The 21,855-nt window shown below is 47.5% G+C and overlaps 1 protein-coding gene across 26 annotated transcripts in view; it reads left to right on the top strand.

Moving 5' to 3' along the window:
• The window catches only part of GATAD2A (GATA zinc finger domain containing 2A), a 101,626-nt gene that overhangs the window by 54,267 nt on the left and 25,504 nt on the right, over positions 1–21,855 (top strand). For 17 of the 26 annotated variants that reach the window (XM_021083427.2, XM_021083423.2, XM_085012211.1 and 14 more), the window contains one exon: positions 5,975–6,243. In XM_021083427.2, coding sequence (XP_020939086.1) covers positions 5,975–6,243 — 269 coding nt within the window. Of the gene's footprint in view, positions 1–5,974; positions 6,244–17,285; positions 17,863–21,855 lie in introns of those variants that run through there. The other 9 variants (XM_085012216.1, XM_021083426.2, XM_085012215.1 and 6 more) reach the window with 3 other exon arrangements.

Raw genomic sequence — 21,855 nt, 5'->3', positions numbered from 1 at the left:
AAAAAAAAAAAAAAAAAGTGCATTCGGGAGTTCCCGTCGTGGCGCAGCGGAAATGGATCCGACTAGGAGCCGTGAGGTTGTGGGTTTGATCCCTGGCCTTGCTAAGTGGGTTAAGGATCCGGCATTGCTGTGGGCTGTGGTGTAGGTTGCAGATGCGGCTCGGATCTGGCATTGCTGTGGCTCTGGAATAGTAGGCTGGTGCCAACAGCTCCGATTAGACCCCTAGCCTGGAAACCTCCATATGTCACGGGTGCAGCCCTTAAAAGACAAAAAAAAAAAAAAAGAAAGAAATGTGCATTCGGAAGTTGCCCAGGCCTGAGCAGAGTGGGGTCTCTGTTCTGGGAGGGAAGACGTGTGCCTGTCAGCCAGGGATTGCAGGCACAAAACACAGCTTATCTCTTCTCTCCTCTACCTCTCCCCATGTACCTAGGTTTGACCCTCAAGAACATGGGAGATTCCTGGAGGGTATGTTGGTCAGGGACTCGGCTTTGGAAGCTTCCTCAGGCCACTGTCTTGGGGAGGGTAGATGAGGTTCCTAGCCTCAGGGAGGCCATGCAGAGAGGTGGCACAATCCTAACTTGGGGACCACCAGAGCCTGGAGTCTTTTCTGTGCCGTGCCACTACTTTGGGGGTACTCTGGTGGTGGGCACCTAGCTGCAGGCTGATAGAGCTCTGCCAGTGGTTAGTGAGTCTGGCTTCTGGACCCTGTTGTCACTCAACTCTGCATTAGTTGCTTCACAGGCCCTTCATTCCATGCCACCCTGCCCAGTGTATAGGCCTCTACCTGTCAGCAGACACTCTTAAAGCCTCTCTGCATTCCAAACTATTCCACTCCCACTCCCAGCGTTCTTCCCCCAGATCTGCTCCTTCCCCATCTCAGAGAGTCAATTCCGTTTTTCCAGTTGCTCACACAAAAACAATCAAAGCAACCCTTTCTCACCTCACATCCAGCTGTTTGTATGTTGCGTTGTCTGTATCTTCTAAAATACACCCAGCATTTGGTCATGTCTCTTCTCTGCTCTATCCCCTTCCTATCCTGAGCCACAGAAGTACCCTGTCTGTTCCCCCTGCTACCCTCTACCCCAGTGTGTCCCCAAGTCAGCCACGTGATTCTTTACAACAAATCGGTCCCACCCCTACCCTCAACACACCCCCGCCACCCTCTCTGCTCCACTTGAGGTCACTCTACACTCAGCGCCCTCCTTCTTACCCCTCCTCATACTCACTTCCTTCTTTGGGCTCTGGAAAAAGCACTCCTCATTGTTGACTTTTCAGAGCGTTGGTTCTGTTATTTTTCCCAAGCACCTATTCTTAAGCCCCTTTTTCTTCATGCCTGAAATAGGAGTATTACTAGTAGTGTTCCTGCTGGCATGTTAATAACAGTATAGTATAAATGGCATTTCCTAGTACAGAGAGTATTAATAGCAATCTCAGGGTTTTGGCTCTGACTTATACCTAGTTTCTCTCTCTCTCCTTTGAATCATCAAGAGATGATTTACCTGGCCTGTGTGGGGAGTATTGGCCTCCCAGGTCCTGTTTTAAAAAGATTGGTTCATACCACAGCGTAGTTCACCCTTTTGGAGTTGTTTTAGAACAGATTTTCTTTCTTTTTTTTTTTGCTATTTCTTGGGCCACTTCCGCGGCATATGGAGATTCCCAGGCTAGGGGTCTAATTGGAGCCATAGCCACCAGCCTACGCCAGAACCACAGCAACGCGGGATCCGAGCCACATCTGCAACCTACACCACAGCTCACGGCAACGCCGGATCGTTAACCCACTGAGCAAGGGCAGGGACCAACCCTCAACCTCATGGTTCCTAGTCGGATTCGTTAACCACTGCGCCACGACGGGAACTCCAGAACAGATTTTCTGACCTGAGGTTCTCAGGCCAGTTAGAAAGTGACATCTTTACTAAAATAAAGCATGTTTTGGTAGAAGCAATTGAAATTTACATCTGACCGAAAGCACTGTGATAGCATTCTGCCTGGGACTTGGTAACCCCATCATCCTGGGATTGGTCTGGGCTGTGTGCTTGTGAACCCTACGTTCTCAGGCCTGAGGAAGACTCGGGCTTCATCCTGCCTCCCTAGCCACGTTGCATTTGGAGAGAGTGAGAAGGAGGGTCTGAGGCCACCTGGGATCTAACCTTGCTTCCCATATAAGCAGCCTGTGCCTCTGGCGGCTTTACAGCCCTGCTGGCTGCATCTTTGCATTTTTACAGTGGGCTTGGTGCTGTCAGGACAGAGTCTGTCCCTGCACTCAGTAGCCGTCTAGAGATCCTGCCTTGTTGAGGGGGTGCTGCTCTCTCTGAGCCAGCAGTTCCTCCTTGGGCCTCTGGTGGAACTTAGGCTGTTGCTGCTGCTATCCCTTCATTTTTCTCCCCTCACTTGCCAGCAGTTTTGAAGCAGATCCTAATTTGCTAGTTGGGATAATCCAAGCTCTTCACTTGCTCTTTAGAAAGTATTCAAATGCACCTCCTCAATGCTTTTTGCAGAAATTGTCACTTTTGCTTCATTCCTGGGTCATAGTTCATTCCTCAAGGCTAGTTTCTTCCTGACAGCTTTTTTTCCCTGTCCCTGCCCTCTTTGCCTGCAGGGCGGTGGCAGACAGCCCTAACATGCTTGGTTGGGGCACTAGTCCTTCCTGCTGAGAGAAGGGAGGAGCCACTCCTTACCAACACCTGCCCTTCCCAGGAGGAATCGCCTGGCGGTGCCAGGGATTGGCCAGTGGCAGGCCCCATGTGGGCACTGAGGCAACTGCCTTCTCTTGGAGGAGGCTTCACCCAAGGAGGCGCCTTCCCCCCACAGCTGGCCCCGCCCCCTCCAGCTGTGCTTGTCCTTCGTGTGGTGGGGGAGGGGTGCAGCAGCTACCCCCACCGCAGCAGCCCGCCTGCCAGAGGCACTGGGCGTGCCTGGGGTTGGCGGAGTTCCAGCCCCTCAGCTTCAGAGTGAGCTGCTCTAACAGTGCACACAGCACCAGCAGGCTGTCTCCTAGGTCTTCTGGTGGGGACCCAGATCAGAACCAGAGTGCCCCTGTGGCCTATAGTGGCAGCTGGGGCTGGAGGGAATAGCCCTGTGGATATGAGGCTCCACTCTCGCCCCTTATGATCTGCTTGTCCTACACCAGTGACGATGAAGTGAGGTCACTTGGGCACTGACTCACTGGTCTGATGACCTGATGTGCAGAGACCTCCTTGTCAGCCCCCTGTTATCCATGTGGGCAGTTGGGAGGAAGGGATGACTTAATGCAGTCTGGGGTTCAGTGAGTCTGGGCTTACAAGGCTGGGGGCCGTGCTGGCTCTGGGGGTGTGGGGCCTGCCTGGCTGGAGCAGAGGTGGAATGGGAAAGCATTGAGGGGAAGTCTGAGTGCAGTATTGGGGAGGATGCATTCTCCCTATTCACCTCAGACTCCCTGCCTCACCAGGCCAGACTGGGAGGTTCTCCCTTAGGGGCAGAATTTCCACTGACTCCAGTGGAGTTCCTCCTTGCCAGAGGTCCTGATCTCCTCTTGTCTTTTATTCCCAATTGACTCCTTGATCCTGGGAATGCAGGTACCTACAATCCACTGCAGGTACCTACAATCCACTGTGGCCGCTGAAATCACTGCATTCAATTCCCCCAACATTCGAGGCGCTCCTGTTGTTCAGGCAGTGCCCAAAGGAAAAGTGATCCACCCTCCCACAGTGAGGGAGAGGAGGGGAGGGCGATCGGCATTCAGGGCAGTGACTTGGCCTGTAGCTCATGAGGAGACAGGACAGATGGACTCAGTAAGCAGGCTGATAGCATTTGTGGTAAAGGCATGTTGGAGAAGGACAGAAACTAGAACTTTATGTATTTTTGTCTTTTTGTCTCTTCTAGGGCCGCTCCTGCGGCATATGGAGGTTCCCAGGCTAGGGGTCGAATCAGAGCTGCAGCCACCGGCTTATGCCAGAGCCCCAGCAACACGGGATCCGAGCCTCTTCTGCAACCTACATACACCACAGCTCATGGCAACGCCAGATCCTTAACCCACTGAGCAAGGCCAGGGATCGAACCCGAAACCTCATGGTTCCTAGTCGGATTCGTTAACCACTGCACCACGACGGGAACTCCAGAAACTAGAACTTTAGTCTAAGAAGGGCATGGGAGCATCCCTTGCTTCCTTCTGAGGCAACAAGGAGACCCAGATGAGAACTGTAGTGCATGGGGTGGGGCTGGGGCTGGGGAGATCTTGGTGAGAGCAGAGGGATAGAGGGATGGCTGAGGGCTGAGGTGTGGTACAGGAGAGGGGGCAGATGGAGGCCAAGTTGGTATCCTGTGCCTTTGAGCTTTAAAGTTCTCAAGTCTTGCCTGGAATGGTGAGCACCCTGGGGAGTGGCATGGCTATGGGAAAACCTGTTTGATTCAACTCTTTTGGACCCCATACGAGCAGATGTCTGAGTGCCCAGGCTGGGCCATGTTGGCCTAACGTGTCAGACAGCCACTCTGCCTTCTATGCCAGTAGCAGGAATCAGCTGTCACTTTCTGTCCTTTTGGTCTGAGTCCAAGGCAAGGGCCCTGCACTGTTGCTCATTTGTGAAATTGGTTCCTTTAAGAAGGTTGCAAATGAGTCATCTCGGGAGTGTGTCCCACATATGGTGAAGTGGACCTTTCATTACTCTGTGTTCTCCACAGTCTCCCAGAAAGCGGGCTCTGAGACTGGTCTGCCTGATCCTTCCCAAGACAGGCTCCCTAGGGTATTTACTGGGGAGGCTGCTCTGCCTGCTTAGACACAGAGCTGAGAGGTCTTCAGTATAGGCACGCTATGGGTGTGAATTGGGATTCTGAGGGGCTCAAATAGTGTACTCCTCCCTGGACCTCATGTTGGTAGATGTGGGCAGATTGTACTATGGAGAACTGGTACCCAGGGACTTCAGGAGCCTGGCAGCTAAATTCTCTTTTTGTCCTCTGATGAATGCTCATGGCTTTTTAGACCCTGACTGTTGAAGTCTGGCTTCACATGTCCTGTCCCGTTGGGACATCAAGGCTGGGCTCTGAGCGGCCCCTTTAAGAGGGAGTACCTGTGTACCAGACTCCGTTGTAGAATGCCAGCAGTCTCTCTGCAGACAGACAACACTGCAGTCTTCCCTCCTGTCTCCGTGAGGGTTAACAACACTTCAGCTTGTTGTCTGGAACCGGTTCAGACCGGTTTTCTGGAAAGTGCTTTGTCTCTCAGACTGAATCCTGGGAAGGGTCATGTGGAGCCCAGTGATGTCATGGGATCAAAAACTGACTCAGCTTTTTTTTTTTTTTTTTTTTTTTTTTTTCTTTTCGTCTTTTCTTTCTTCTTTAAATTAAGATATGTATATGCTGCAGGTACAGGGTACTGGCATAGTGATGGGCCAGTCCTCACTCCATTCAGAGTTTACCTCCTCGGCAGTCAAGGGGTTAAATGTGGCCCTGTTCTCCTCCCCCCCCCCCCCAAGGTGAGCAGGGAATGAGAAGGCCTCTCTTCAATGAAGGGGAGAAGGGTCAAACTATATCAGCACAGTGCAGGGCTGGATCCGGGCTGTGACTCTGCTCCAGGAACAGTGTGGTCCCTGTTTCCTGGATCCCAGATACCGCCAATCCAGTGTAGGTACCCAGGATGCCATTGGCAGGGAGTTCATCTAGAACCGTTTTCTTCTGTTTGCTCTTGAGTTTGGAGCAGGAATTTCCCCAGTCTTTTTGATAAGCATCTAGTTCCTGTATAGATCCCTGCAGAGGTCTCTGGCTCCAGGCAGGGCAGTGCATAACTTGGCTTGCCAGTTGCTGTGTGTTCCTTTCCTAGCTTTCCCCAAGGCAGTGAGGAAATGTTCTGGGAGTGTTTGGGGGGAGCCCTTCATTTGTGGTGCCTACTTCTGTCATTGTCACATGGGGAGGAAAACACTCTAAGTTGACACTATGAAAAGTTTGTAAGAAAGTAGCAACTTTCTTGTACCAAGTTTAAATGTCACATTTTCTCCTTCCCCTAAAGTTCAGAATGACTGAAGAAGCATGCCGAACACGGAGTCAGAAACGAGCGCTTGAACGAGACCCAGCAGAGGATGATGTGGAGAGCAAGAAAATAAAAATGGAGAGAGGAGTGTTGCCTTCAGATTTAAATGCTGACGGAGACATGAGAGTGACACCTGAGCCAGGAGCAGCCCCAGCCCAAGGATTGCTGAGGGGGACAGAGGCAGTGGCCGTGGGCAGAGGCGAAGGGCAGGTGGCTGATGGACCCGTGGACATGCGAACCTCGAACAGGTGAGCAGGAGGGGCCAGAAATGTCAGGTACAGGCCTGGGTGTGAGGAGGTGGGGGTGAAGCTGTCACCAGGCCTGCAAGAAGCAGCTTTTGGTTGGTTGTCATGGAGATGGCTGTGGGCTCCAGCCCTGGCACCTCCCTGACTGTCCGGCCAAGGGACCTCCCTCTTGGGGCCCTGGGGCCCAGGCATCTGTAGTATAGAATGTGGGTCTCACAGGATGGGAGCAATGGTATCCTCTGGTTCCTCTGCTTGGCAGCAGGTCTTCACCAAACTTGTCCCTGCTGTCCAACTCAAAGCTTTTGGTTTGTAGGAAGACTTGAGTTTTTCATTTGGTTCTGCCTCCCACCTTTTTAGATCTGGGGAATGCTATACCCTGCCTGCGTCACTTGACTAGGGGCAGACTCGGGAGCTCAGCTCTCTCAAGTGTGTCACCACTCCTCCTAGGTGGTGCATCACGGAGGAGGGGGCTACTCTATTCAAGGCTTTGGTTGATGTGCTCTTTGGTTTCTTCCTAATCGATACTGATTGCTTCAAGAGTAACTTTACCAATCCTCAGCTTTCGTGAGATTCTTAAGGGAAAAGCGTGAAAGAAATGAGAGTCAATGTACTACCCTGTTTCTTCACTCAGAAAGAATGATTAAAGAGAATTTCTCCATGTAAAGAGAACTTCAGGCATAGCTACTGCTGTTACCCCTCCCTTCAGAGCTTTCATGAGAGCCATTCTTTGCAGAATATTCACACCCATATGTTCCACGAGCCAGCTCTCCCACTGTGGGCATGTCAGTGTGACTCTGGCCTTCTGAGAAGCCCTATAGCTTCTCTGTGGTCCATCCCTTGTCTACTTCCCTGTCTCCCCTGCAGACTGCCCTGGCCAACTCCCCCACATCTCTTTGCCCCTAGTCGGATGAAGGGTGGAAATGCAGGTCTGGGGAACTTGCCTGCTCCTCACTTTCTTCTATTGACAGACCCTACAGGGGGGCCCCAACCTGGAGTCTTTGTGTTAAACTCATTTGGGGACCCAGAATATTGACCTCCTAAGGGCTTCAGAGATCGTCTTAGCTTTAAAAATTCTAATCTCCTCAAGATAAATGAGAAAATCTAACCTCCTCCTACTGGTGAAGCATCTTACTCTGATTTTATTTGTGCTACCCAGAAGGGCCTTTTCTATCTCACTTTGCTTTTAAAAGTGCATGTTCTAAAACCGGAGTCTTCTTTTAAATTCTAGAAATAAAATTGTAAGTTTAGGTCTACTTTCTCTCCCTCTGACTTGGTCCTCAGCAGTGTCTCGGGTGAGGAGAAGGAGGAGTCTACATTTGTGGAGATTTGCTAGGCCCCTCTTATGTCCCTAGGCTCCTGGTATATATTTTCTCCTGTAAACACTGTGCTCCTCTGTAGAGCAGACCAGTGAGTTGTGATGGAGAAGTTAAGCGTTAAAGGAGCATGAAAGGATTCGGGGGAGCAGGAAACAGAGATTAACCCAAGCACTCAGAGCAAGAGTCCTCCTGTGGGACTAGAGATACCCCAGGATGTTCCTGAAGCAATGTGAGATTGTAGGAAGTGCCTGGCTTTAGGCAGAGTTGGGGCTCAATCACAGATGTTGGGCAAATTATCTTAGCCTGTGCTTCTTCATTTGTAAAATGGGTGGTAATCTCTGCTCTTCATTTGTAAAATGGGTAATAATCTCTGCTTTGCATCTCTAGGTAACAAATGTGTACCTTGAATTGACCCTGGTGCATGACTTGTGGTGAGGGAAAGAAGTATTGGTAACAATTCCTCTGCAGGTTTAAGCTTCATTTAAAATAAGGTGTTACATATAGAGCTAGTGTCTTCTCCAGTTCCCATATAGAATATTCTGTTTAATTTGTTGGAGGAGTATAGTTGTGAATTTTGATGGAATCATAGGATCAAGTCCAGCCCATAAGCCATTCTAAAATGGTAATCTTTTCTAGAGAGAGTGGCTACTCTTTCTGCTACTAGAAGCAGTCTTTGGATCCTTGTTGAGAGTATCTAGCTCAGGACATCCCTTGGTAACCTCCATATAGAGAATTCCTTTTTCTTTTCTTTTCTTTTTTTTTTTTTTTTCTTTTAGGGCTGCACCCGAGGCATATGGGTGTTCCCAGACTAGGGGTCGAATCAGAGCTGCAGCTGCTGACCTACAGCACAGCCAGATCCAAGCCATGTCTGTGACCTACACCACAGCTCACGGCAACACCACATCCTTAACCCACTGAGTGAGGCCAGGGATTGAACCTACGTCCTCATGGATACTAGTCAGATGCCTTTCCGCTGAGCCATGATGGGAACTCCTTTTTTTGGTCTTTTTAAGGCTGCACCCTTGGCATATGGAGGTTCCCAGGCTAGGGGTCAAATTGGAGCTGCAGCTGCCAGCTTATGCCACAGCCACTCCAGATCTGAGCCATGTCTGCTACCTACACCACAGCTCACAGCAATGCCAGATCCTTAACCCTCTGAGCAAGGCCAGGGGTTGAACCTGTGTCTTCATGGATACTGGTCAGATTCATTTCCACTGAGCCATGATAGGGAACTCCATATAGAGAATTTCATTTGAGGTATAGCTTACATAATGAAAGCACACATGTGATATGGGATACATTTCACAAACTATAAACTGAACACATCCTTATAGCTCAAATCAAGAAACAGAACATGGAGTCCCAAGGTGGTGCAGTGGGTTAAGGATATGGCATTATCACTGCTGTGGTTTAAGTTCCATCTCTAGAACTTCTGCATGCCACAGGTGTGGCCAAAAAAAAAAAGAAAGAAAGAAAAGAAGCAGTGCATTACTGGCAACCTTATGCCCATGTGTACTTTTTTTTTTTTTTTTTTTCCTGAAACCGGAGTCATAATTTGTACCCCTTGGTTGCTTTCATTCAGCATATTTGTGAGATCTACTCATGGTTGAATGTTGGAATAGTTAATTCAGTACTATATAGTATTCTGGTTCTACGATTTCTATTTGACTCTTTTTCAAAGCTGCTTCTTTCATGCTGTCCTGTACTTATGACTCAATTTGGGCATATTGAAGACTAGAGGGAGTTTCGGATGGCTTCTGGCAAAGAGAATTTCCTTTTTCTTTAAGGAAGTGACTGGTGATTTTAAATAAATAAGACAATTTTTTAGCTACATTGGGGAGATTTTGAGCACGAGGAGTGGGATGAGTTCTCCTTCGCTACAGTCCCCTTTCCATTGTTCTTTGGCATTTTTTTCTTTTTTTTCCTTCTTTTTTTTAGGGCCACACTGGCAGTGTATGGAGGTTCCCAGGCTCGGGGTCAAATGGGGAGCTATAGCTGCCAGCCTACGCCACAGCCACAGCAACACGGGATCCAAGCCGAGTCTGCGACCTATACCACAGCTCACGGAAACACCGGATCCGTACTTAACCCACTGAGCGAGGCCAGGGATTGAACCCCTAGCCTCATTGTTCATGGTGTAGGCCAGCAGCTACAGCTCCAGTTGAACCCCTAGCCTGGGAACTTCCATGTGCCATGAGTGCAGCCCTTAAAAAAGAAAAAAGAAAAAGACGGCATTGAGTCCCTAAATCAACCATTTCGGCACTCTGGAAATTGACCAGAAGCATACAGCAATCTGAGGAAGATTTGCATCTAAGAAACTGATGAACTCTGGGTAAAAGCAATGAGACTCTGTGGTATTTGGCCTGGGGCTCCATTCATGCCCTCTCCCCAGCTCTAATTGGTAAGGAGGTTCTGCTTAGCCAGTACAGGCTGTAAGGGCCAACAGATTCTCTGCATGGGGGAGGAGGGACTTACTCAATTTAGAGTGGTAAAATGTAGTGGCCTTATTGGTTAAAGTGACAGTTTTGGAGATGGACAAGTAGGGAGGGACAGTGGCTGTATTAGCTCAAGGTTGCAGCATGGTTGGGACAAGACAGAAAAACTCTTTGAATAAACAATGGTCTAAATATATTTGAGGAGTTTCCTTCATGGCTCAGTGGTTAACGAACCCACCTAGGATCCATGAGGTTTCAGGTTTGATCCCTGGCCATGCTCCGTGTGTTAAGGACCTGGCGTTGCCATGAGGTGTGGTGTAGATTTTGCACACGCGGCTCGGATCCCACATTGCTGTGGCTGTCATATACACCGGCAGGTGTAGCTTTGACCCCTAGCCTGGGAACTTCCATATGCCACAGGTGTGGCCCTAAAAAAAAAAAAAGGATTTGAGGCGAAGCTTATCCAAGAAGCTCAACAAACCTCATGTAGCATAAATGCAAAGAGATCTGTACCTAGATATATCATAGCCAAATTGTTGCAAGCCAGAGAGAATGGGAAAATCTTTAAAGTGGCAAGAAAAAAACAAGTTATCACATACAGGGGAAGCATTAATGTAACTAACAGCTTATTTATCATCTAAGATATCAAATGGAAACAAAAAGGTAACCAAATGGCATTAAAAGTACTTGAAGAAAACTCAATTCTAGATGCATCAAAACTGCCCTTCAGAAATGGGAGTTCCCTTGTGGCTCAGTGGATTAAGTATCCAGCCTTGTCACTGCTGTGTTGCAGGTTTGAACCTTGGTCCGGGAACTTCCGAATGACGTGGCAGGGCTGAAACAAAACAAAACTGCCCTTCAGAAATGAAAGCAAAAAGGCATTTTCAGATAAACAAAAGCCTGGGAGAATTTGTTGCCAGCAGACTTGCTGGTTCTTCAGGCTTGAAAGGAAATGATATTTTGGTAGCTTCAGTTCACAGGAAGAAATAAAGAACACTGGAAATGGTTAATATGTTGGCTAACATAAAAGACTTTATTTTTTTCTCATTTCTTAGGTAAAAGACGTAACATCGTATAAAAAATTAACACTGGATAGAATCGACAGAAATAACGATTTCAGCTTTCTGGAATTGACCAAAGGCATAGAACAATCTGTTGTCTTTATAACATATAGATATAATATGTGTGACAATAATAGTACAAAAGAGAAGGAACGAAATGGACCTGTATTAGAATGTGGTTTCTACATTTTTGGGGTTTTTTTTTGTTTTTGGGGTTTTTTTTGTTTGTTTTTTTTTTTTCTTTTTTGTCTTTTTGTCTTTTCTAGGGCCGCACCCGCTGCATATGGAGGTTCCCAAGCTAGGGGTCTAATTGGAGCTGTAGCCTCTGGCTGCAGGATCTGCGACCTACACCACAGCTCACAGCAACACCAGACCCTCAACCCACTGAGCGAGGCCAGGGGTCGAACCCGCAACCCTGTGGTTCCTAGTTGGATTCGTTAACCACTGAGCCACAACGGGACCTCTGGTTTCTACAATTTACCAGGATCAAGTTAGTGTTAATCTGAAGCAGATTGTGATAAATTAATAAAATGATTATTTTAATCCCTAGAGCAACTATTGGAAGAACTTCAAGATATAAAAAATCGACAGAATTTAGTGGTACATTAAAAAATATTTAACACAAAAGGAGGCACTCAATGATGAACAGAACAAAAAAGAACGAATGTATATAGAAAACAAATAGTAAAATGACTAATGTAAATCTATCCATTTAAATGTGAATGATCTAAATATCCCAATTAAAAGGCAGAGATTTAAAAAAAACATCAACCACACTTTAATTTAAAAAAACAGTGTTAATAAAAAGGGGGTAGAGATCATCAGACCATATAAAAAGAGCAAGATAGTAGCTTAATTATATATAGTCTTTAGGAGACATCCCTTAGATACTTAGGTAAAAGGATGGGTAAGGATATACCGTAAGTAACCATAAGAAAACTAGAATGACTGTATTAATATAAAATTGACTTTAAAACAAAAATACTCTTTTTTTTTTTTTTTTTTTTTTTTTTTTTTTTTGGTCTTTTTGCCATTTCTAGGGCTGCTTCTGCGGCATATGGAGGTTCCCAGGCTAGGGAATTGTAGCCGCCGGCCTTACACCAGGGCCACAGCAACACTGGATCTGAGCTGCATCTGCGACCTACACCACAGGTCATGGCAACGCCAGATCCTTAACCCACTGAACAAGGCCAGGGATCACACCCATAACCTCATGGTTCCTAGTCGTTAACCACTGAGCCATGATGGGAACGCCCCAAAAATACTCTTAAAGCCAATGAAGGACATTTTTTAATGGTACAGCCGAAAAAATATAGCAGTCACAAATGTGCATGTACCTGAAAACATACCCCAAAATGCCTGAGGTATGAACTGATAGGACTGCTAATAGAAGTAGACAATCATACATTATAGAGATTTTAATACTCCTCTCTCAGTAAACTGATAGAGCAACTAAACAGAAAATCAGCAGTATTCTCAAAGACTTGAAGAGCATTGTTGACCACTTTGGCTAATAGGATTCTGTAGAACACTGCAGAATACATCTCATGTGCACATGGAACATTCTCCAGAGTAGACCATACACTAGGTCATAAAAAAGGGTGACTGTAATAAAAAAGACGAACAAGTTTTTGGCAAGGATGTGGAGAGACTGGAACCTTGATAAATTGCTGGTAGGAACATAAAATGGCATGAACAATTTGACAGTTTCTTAGAAAGCTGGACATGAAGAGTTCCTGTTGTGGCTCAGCAGGTTAAGAACCCAACTAGTATTCATGAGGACGTGGGTTCGATCCCTGGCCTCACTCAGTGGGTTAAGGATCCAGTGGTGTCGTGGCTGTGGTGTAAGCTGTGGCTGCAGCTCCAATTCACCCCCTAGCGTGGGAACTTCCATATGCCACAGATAGAGGCCCCCCAAAAAAGAAAGACATGAAATTATAACGTGACCCAGCAATCTATTCAAGGATTGTACCCAAGAGAAATGAAAGTGTGTTCACACATAGGTACATGGGTGTCTAGAGCAGTGTGATTCATAATAGGCAAAAGGTGGAAACAATCCACATAGCCACAGATAAACAAAATGTGCTCTATCCATGCAGTGAATTATTCTTCAGCAATGAAAGAATTACTGACAATGTGCATGGATGAACCTCAGACTCACCATGCCAAGGGGGAGACCCTAGACCCAGAGACAACATATTTGTATAATTTCATCTATAGAGTGTCCCAAAAAGAAACTCAGAAAGACAGACAGCAATCAAATGGTTGTCTGGGGTGGGGGTTGTTGAGAGCAGTGATGACCAACTCACAGGCACAGGGGAACTTTTGGTGGTGTGATGGAAGTGTTCTAAAATTGGATTGTGGGAGTTCCCGTCGTTGCGCAGTGGAAATGAATCCGACTAGGAGCCATGAGGTTGTGGGTTCAATCCCTGGCCTCGCTCAGTGGGTTAAGGACCCGGCATTGCCGTTGAGCTGTGGCGTAGGTCACAGACGTGGTTCAGATCCTGCGTTGCTGTGGCTATGGTATAGGCTGGCAGCTGTAGCTCCCATTTGACCCCTAGCCTGGAAACCTCCATATGCTGCGGGTGCAGCCCTAAAAAGACAAAAAACAAAAATAAAATTGGATTGTGGAAGTTCCTGTTGTGGCTCAGCAGTAATGAACCATACTAGTATCCATAAGGACTCGGGTTCAATCCCTGGCTCTGTTCAGTGGGTTAAGGATCTGGTGTTGCCATGAGCTATGGTGTAGGTGGGAGATGTGGCCTGGATCTGCCCTTGCTGTGGTGTAGGCTGGCAGCGGTAGCTTCAGTTTGACCCCTAGCCTGGAAACTTATACATGCTGTGGGTGTGGCCCTTAAAAAAAAAAAAAATTGAAGTGTGGCATTCCCATTGTGGTTCAGCTGGTTGAGAACCCAACATTGTATCCATGATGATGCAGGTTCGATCCCTGGCCTTTCTCAGTGGGTTAAGAATCCTGCCTTGTCCCAAGCTGCAGCATAAGTCACAGAAGCAACTCCATTTCATCCCTTAGCCCGGGAACTTCCGTGTGTTGCAGGTGCGGCCCTAAAGAGAAAAATAAAATAAAATTGGATTGTGGGGGATAGTTGTACAACTCTAAATTTACTAAAAGTTGTTGAGTTATACTCTTAGAATGGATGAATTTTGTGGTATGTAAATTATACCTCAATATGTGTGTTAGAGGAGTTCCTGTTGTGGCTCGGTGGTTAACGAATCCGACTAAGAACCATGAGGTTGTAGGTTTGATCCCTGGCCTTGCTCAGTGGGTTAAGGATCTGGTGTTGCTGTGAGCTGTGGTGTAGGTCGCAGACACGGCTTGGATCCCGCATTGCTGTGGCTCTGTTGAAGGCCGGCGGCTACAGCTCCAATTAGACCCTTAGCCTGAGAACCTCCATATGCTGCGGGAGTGCCCCTAGAAAAGACCAAAAAAAAAAAAAAAATGGATGTTAGAAAAAAATAAATGAGGTTAAAATACTTTGGTTTCCGTTCTGTCATCCATAAGTGTGCTCATGGAAAAACAGAAACCCACAGAGGTGGAAGTTGAGCCTCTTGGCCTTGTGAGACCATCCCCAAAGATCATGAACACATGTTGCCCTCGCCCCACCCCAATTCTGTTGGAGGAGGCTGGAGCTGGGGCTGACAGGAAACTGTTTGGGTTCTCTGCTTGGTTTCTGAGGTAAGTAGATTCTACTCCTTACAGACGAAACTCTCTGTCACAAATTGTTGATCTTCAGAAATAACTTGAGACACACACAGGGGAGAATACCTCCTGGGCCTTGGGTAGAGGAACATTTAACTTAGTAAAACGATTCTCTTCTCAAGCTTCTGCACCTGAAAGGTGAGGAGGTGAGGACGGGGCCCCTTGGTTGCCCTGGACCTTTGTGGGGTAGTAGTCCCGTGACTGGCCCGCCCCTCCCCCCACCATACCACTCTTCACTGAAAACGTGTTTGTGTGTGCCTTTTGCTGAGATGCCAACTCCCCCTGGATTGTCTGTGACAGGTACCATTCTGGTTCCTGGGGGCAGAAATGATAGGACAGGATCTGACTTAGTGGTTTTGTGGGATACTGTAGTATGAAAGAACATGCAGGGGTGTTGGGGAGACTTGACTTTAGGGGTGTGGCTCATCAGGAGTGGAAGTCATTGGGTGCCTTAAGTAAACCGTTTCTATTTCCTATTTTACCTGGAAGGAAACAGGGCTGGGGCGTCTGGAGTCTCACAGGCAGAGCAGGGGCAGACTTGAAGTCCCATTTCTTCTTCTCAGCTCCTACTACGTGGGCCTTGATGGATGTGTGGGGCCGGTGTCCTGGTGACTTCCTCCCCTGGCTTCCTTTGGGGTGTGCAGCCTTCAGGCAGCTATGTGTCACCTTCTTTCCCTTCCCCGTTTTTCATCATGCCTCTCTTTTCCTGTGGGACAGGGCTTTACTTGGACCAAAGGTCTGTCACACCCACCATGTGGGTGGGAGGAACTCTGATGTGTATTCTTATCCCCCCTGAGGTCTGGTGCCTCTTGGGAGCTGACAGTAGCATCTGAATCATTAGAGCTGATCTTGGCTTTAGTTATTTTGGCTTTCTTCCTTCTTGCAAGCTTTAACATTGTATAAGATACATCAAAAGCTCCCTTTGTTCACCAGGCCTACAGTGCAGGGCACCTTTATTGAAGTTGATATTCTCGATGACAGAATCACACTGCCCCATCTTTCTTTTGGGACTTTGGTATTGGAGGGTCAAGAATCTCAATGGTAGATCATCTGCTATTAAGACAGGGCTTAGCCACCCACAGTGGTGAGTGTGGTATGGGAGCCACTTCATCCACATCCATGTAATGCTTGAGTCCTCTTCCAAAGTGAAAATGAATCTGAAAGTAATACAGTCGTGCTTCTGCTTGTTGCCTATAATGTGGGGTTTTGTGGATGGCCTTTTCTGTTTTGTAGAGAAATGGAGCCCATGGGAAATGGTTATGTATCACTTAACTTTTCCAAGATGACTCCATAGGTTATAGGTAGAGAGAGTCCTTATTTGGATGCACACTTTATAAGCAGCCTCTTGGGAGAGGAAGGATAAGTAAACACTGGGGTTGCATTGCCCTGCCTGGAGGTACTGCCATTGGCTGCCATGGGAGCTTCTGCTGCGATTTTCTTTCACACATGTATCCACCTATGTAGATCAGAGCCTTATTAGGATACAGAATCTTATCCCCAGAAGGTTCCCTGGAGCCATCCATACATTTTCTGCCCTCCCTGACTGGGTGTATTCTCCCACTCTCTCCAATCTTGCCTCTTCTCAAACTTCCTAGAAATGGAATCATGCAGTATTTGCCTAGTGGGTTCTAGCTTCTCATTCGTGATTTGGAATTCTCCCTGTTGTGTGTGTCAGGATTTTTCTGAGCCAATCCTGTGTGGATATGGGTGGTCATCCTTTCACCTGTCCACAGATACCAGGTGGTCTCCAGTTTGGGGCTGGTGTGATCATTCCTATAAAAGTCTTCACATGGTCATCGATCATTATTTTTCTTGCTAAATACTTAGCAGTCAAATTGCCAGGGTCACAGGGTAGATGTATGTTGAGTTGTTTTAAAGGAATTGTCACATCTTCCCCCCAAAATGTTAGATGTGGTGGTCTAGCTGCTTCATTCTCATGTGGTGTTGTCAGTCTTTAGTTTTAACCAGTCTCCATAAAGGACTGAGTCGAGGTCCTGGGCTGTTGGCTTGACTGTCACCCTTCTTCCACGACAGAGGGTGAGGCCAGCAGTGGTTGCTGCTTCAGCTTTCTGGGTGGGGTTGGGTGGAGGGTCTTCCAGGGCTGCGTGCAGACTTGAGCCTCCTCCTACCCTTTTCACCCAGCCAAGCTTCACTGCAGCTGTGCCTGACCCGCCGGCCAGCTGTCTGCTGGAATGTGCATCCTTGAGTGATTTGGGGGAATGTGACACAGCTATGGGCATGATGGCTCTGGAAAGGGCTCAGGTTTTCCCACAGCCAGAGTAGTCGTGGTTGTGGCCCTCACTCCAGTTCTCCTATGTACAGTCTTCTCACCAGTCTTATCTTGTGTGAGAGCTTCAGAAGGCTTGTAGCCTGTTCCTTTAGTGTGACCATCACTCCCCTCAATGGGGGGCTCTGGCACTCTGTGGGAGGCTTTCTGGAGCCCAGCCCCTCCCCAGCACCTGTTGTGGGCTGGCCTTTCCCTTGCTAATTCTCTGTCTGCTGCTGGGTGATTTCCAGAAGAGCAGCCTCAGGGAGCAAGTCCATCAGCTCCAACTAGGAATCCATAGCCCGCCTGCATTTCAGCTCGGGGTGGGGGACTGAGAGGTATGTTCCTTCAGAAATTAGTTCCTCTTTCTGTACTCCTCTGCCTCTCCAAACCTTTGTGGCCTCTCTCTGTCTCCTCTTGGTTCTCTGCCTCTCTCCTTCCTTCAGGGCTCCTCATTCCCAGTTCTTTCTCTGTCCACCTATCTTTATTCTGGGCCATATTTTATACCAGGTTTGTAATAATTGAAATTTGAGAAGTGCACCTGTACTTCTGAAAATAATTCTATTTTTTGGGGATGTCAGAGTGACATACTCTGGGTACCCTCTTTCTAACTCGAGAGGGTGACCTAGCTCACATAGGGCATAGGGTGAGGCAGCTTGGTGACAGGTAAGGAGCTCCGTAGATTTTCTACTTCCCCCTTGCCTTTACGGCGCCCTCCTCTGGCTATGGAGGGAATGGTTTCTCACTGGATAGTGCCCACCTTCTGGGGATATTACTGCGTGGCTGCCCTGACAGGAACCGGAACGCTACTGTGTATAGTCATCAGGTAAGTACCTGAAAGTGCTTGTTTGTTGAGCAGTTAGGAACTCTTCTTTTGGCAGATTAAGTAGATTATTTCCTTATTTTGAAATTATTTGGTATAGTTCTACAATTGTAGTTTCTGATACCCTTTCATGACATATATTCCTGCTAGTGCTTTGTCATGTACTGACAGGCTCTTCATCTTGTCAACTGGTTCCCTCACTACTTTAGTGGATTGTTTAAACATTCTTCCTGTGGGGTATGTGAGGGAGTGTCTGACCAGTCCTTGGCTGCAAAGGCTGAAATGCTTTTATATGCATTGCTTTTTATCTTGTAGCCAGTTTCTCTGACATGATGACAGCAGGTGTACCAGAACCGTAACCAACACTGGGGGTGGGGATGGGAGTGTGCCGCCCCAGGGGATCCCATTCTGTCCCTCATGGCCACCTAACCTAGTGAAGAAGTGGGTTGAAAGGAGCTCTGTTTAGAATGGGTAGAGACAGGAGTGACTACCTGGCACCTTCCAAGGGCATGTGTGTGTGGCCCCAGGTGGGGCAAGTAGGAGTTACATTAGGAAAGGAGTATTTTCTTAGTTAGTAGAAAGTGCCCTGGAAGGAAAAGGAGGGTTGACTTGATTGCAAGAGATTTCTTTTTTTTTTTTTTTTTCTCAAGAAGATGAACACTTGAATTGTAAATTGTGAGCCTGAAGGGGGCAGTGGGTAGGAGCAGCAAGTGGTAAAAAAAAAGAATGTGGTTGTCGGACAGTTCCATTTCCCTCACACTCCTGTGCAGCCTGGGACACTTCACCCTACCCTTGGAGCCCACCATCTACTCTGAAGTGAGGGTGGTCATTCTCAAGCCTCAGAAGCTCCAGGCGTGGTCTAATAAGTTTTATCACAGCAGTGGTGGAAAGGAGCCTTGGAGAGAGAGTGAGAGCAAGAGCTGAGTCCCCTGTGGCCAGTCCAGCTCCGTGGATAGGCCTGCCTCTGGGAGTGGGGTGTGAAGGAGGTGGGGACCATCTAATGGGTGGAGAGATGGGAGACATACCAGACGTTACTGCATGTCCCCTTCCCAGCCGTAAGTGTCCCAAGACATAAGAGTGCTTATTTTTAGAGCTTAAACCTTAAAAATAGTTGTGATGTAATCACATTAAAAATCTTTTGGGTCTTGGGGAACTGAGACCTAGTTGACATAGTGACTGAGATCTGGGACTGGTGACATGCAGGGTTCCTTAAGGCAGGGCCTCTACAGCTTTCAGAAGTAGCTTTAACACAACGGTGTTCTAAGAAAACAACCAATCTAGGCACGAAGCATTTTCTTCCTTCAAGAGGACTTATAGTGGAGTTCCTGTCGTGGTGCAGCAGAAACGGATCTGACTAGGAACCATGAGGTTTCGGGTTCGATCTCTTGTGTGTGGTGTAGGTCACAGACATAGCTCAGGTCCTGCATTGCTGTGGCTCTGGCATAGGCCGGCAGCTGTAGCTCCGATTAGACCCCTAGCCTGGAAACCTCCATATGCCGTGGGTGTGGCCCTGAAAAGCAGAAATAAAAAAGAGGACTTACAGTATCCTTGGGCTCTGTGGGAAAGAACAGCCCTAGTGGCAAGTTCCGGGAAGCTCACAGACCAGAAATACAGCTGCTGAGGGGTCCACGTCCCTGGAACCCTTGGTTTGCTTGGAGTCAGAGCCTAAGGAGGCCTATGGTGGTGGTGGGAACAGGGCTGGGTTGATGGCTTGGGAAGGGCAGGCCATGGACCACCCTCTGGAGCAGGGAGAGTTGATTCTTTGGACCTGGGTGAGGCTCAGAAGCTTGCTGGATGCTTGCGTGTGAGAGTAGAGGTAGACATGCTGGAGGAGATGCCTTTGCCTGAAGAATGGCGGTATTGGGGGAGTGAGGCATAAGATGCAGGATGGTGTGCTGGCTTTGGGGCCTGACCTCCATGGGAAGTCTGTACCAGGCCTCCTGCTCTGTGGATGCAGCGTGTCCAGGCTGCCCTGGGCAGTGCCAGGTTCTTTGTGAATTGGGTAACTGGGGCCTGTACAGTTGCTGCTTTCAAGGCCACAAGAACAAGGTTACCAAATTTTGTTGGCTTGTAATTGAATAGATTTTTATAGGGGAAATAAAGATGCACATATGAGGTGAGTCCTATTAAATTTTTAGTATGTCTTGCTTTTCAAAACACAACTTTGGAAGCAAGCAAAAGCCACTTGGGTTGTGACATGCCAGAAGGACTCCACTTGGGAGCCTTTGCTCTTACTGGCCTCTGCCATGGGGATGGGAAACCCTTTGCTGAAAGCACTGACATGGCCCGTTTTCCATTTCTTGGCCCCCAGAGAACATTTGGTCATGTGGAAAATATCTTAAAATTTACTTTGTTAGAAAATTTGAAAATACTTATTAGTTTAAAATGACAATAATAAGCCCATCATCACATGTTAGTGTAATGAACATTTTTTGTTGTTGTTTAAAAAATAACTATTTTGTAAATCTCTTTAGTAAATAGGTGGATTCTAAAATCTCCTTCTGGGAGTTCCCGTTATGGCTCAGTGGTTAATGAATCCGACTAGGAACCATGAGGTTTCAGGTTTGATCCCTAGGCCTGCTCAATGGGTTAAGGATCTGGCGTTGCCGTGAGCTGTGGTGTAGGTTGCAGACGTGGCTTGGATCCTTCATTGCTGTGGCTGTGGCGTAGGCCGGTGGCTGCAGCTCCGATTCGACCCCTAGCCTGGGAACCTCCATATGCCGAGGGAGTGGCCCTAGAAATGGCAAAAAAAAAAAAGACTAAATAAATAAATAAAATCTGCTTCTGCATTCAGTCTCTTATGTCATTAGGATTGAAGCATGTGAAGAAAATCTAGCCTCACACAGAGAAGCAGTTGGAGCAGGGAGGAGTGTTTGGTTAGTCTTTTTAGATAATTGTGTGTTTGTTCCTTTAATGCAGCACCAAAACACAAAGTGGCCGTTCCTAATGGTTAGTTGTGCTGTAGCCTCTGAAACCCAGTCAAGTTTTTGTACTTGGTTATATTAACATCCATCAGTCTCTTGTACTCTGTTGTTTTGTTTTGTTTTTCTCTTTTTGCCATTTCTTGAGCCGCTCCGTGGCATATGGAGGTTCCCAGGCAAGGGGTCGAATCAGAGCTGTAGGCACCAGCCTACGCCAGAGCCACAGCAACTTGGGATCCGAGCCGCATCTGCGACCTACACCACAGCTCATGGCAACGCCGGATCCTTAACCCGCTGAGCAAGAGCAGGGATCGAACCCGCAACCTCATGGTTCCTAGTCGGATTCGTTAACCACTGTGCCACAACGGGAACTCCAGTCTCTTCTACTCTGAACAGAACAGTTTAAAAAAACAAACAAACAAACAAACAAACAAAAAACACTTTAAATTTTAGGATTGTTTTAGACTTACAGAGAAGTTGTAAAGATCATTCTTGTACCCCCTACCCCAGTCTCCCTCACTGTTAACAGATTACTGTGGAACATATGTCACAGGTAGTTACTGGGGTTTTGTTTTGTTTTGTTTTGTTTTGTTTTGTCTTTTTGCCATTTCTTGGGCCACTCCCGCAGCATATGGAGGTTCCCAGGCGAGGGGTCGAATCGGAGCTGTAGCTGCCAGCCTACACCACAGCCACAGACACTCAGGATCCGAGCCACGTCTGTGACCTACACCACAGCTCATGGCAACGCCGGATCCTTAACCCACTAAACAAGGCCAGGGATCGAACCCACAACCTTATGGTTCCTAATCAGATTCTTTAACCACTGAGCCACAACGGGAACTCCCACAAGTAGTTACTGTTAACCAAAATCTATACTGTCTTTTCAGATTTCCTGATTTTTATCTTTTCTGTTCCAGAATCTCACGTGACATTTTGTTGTGATGTCTCTTTAGGCTCCTCTAAGCTGAGATAGCTTCTCAGACTTTCTTGGTTTTGATGACCTTGACAGTTTTGAGTCAGGTTTTGTAGGATGGCCCTCAGTAGGAATTTGTCTGGTGTTTTTCTTGTGGTTGGA

The sequence above is a fragment of the Sus scrofa genome, chromosome 2, assembly GCF_054392235.1.
Source record: "Sus scrofa isolate SSC_HxYL_T2T_F1_AM1 chromosome 2, Sscrofa_HxYL_maternal_Yorkshire_Landrace_v2.0, whole genome shotgun sequence".
Classification (NCBI taxonomy): domain Eukaryota; kingdom Metazoa; phylum Chordata; class Mammalia; order Artiodactyla; family Suidae; genus Sus; species Sus scrofa.
The sequence above is the reverse complement of the archived record's forward strand: the minus strand, read 5'-3'. Positions and strand labels throughout refer to the sequence as shown.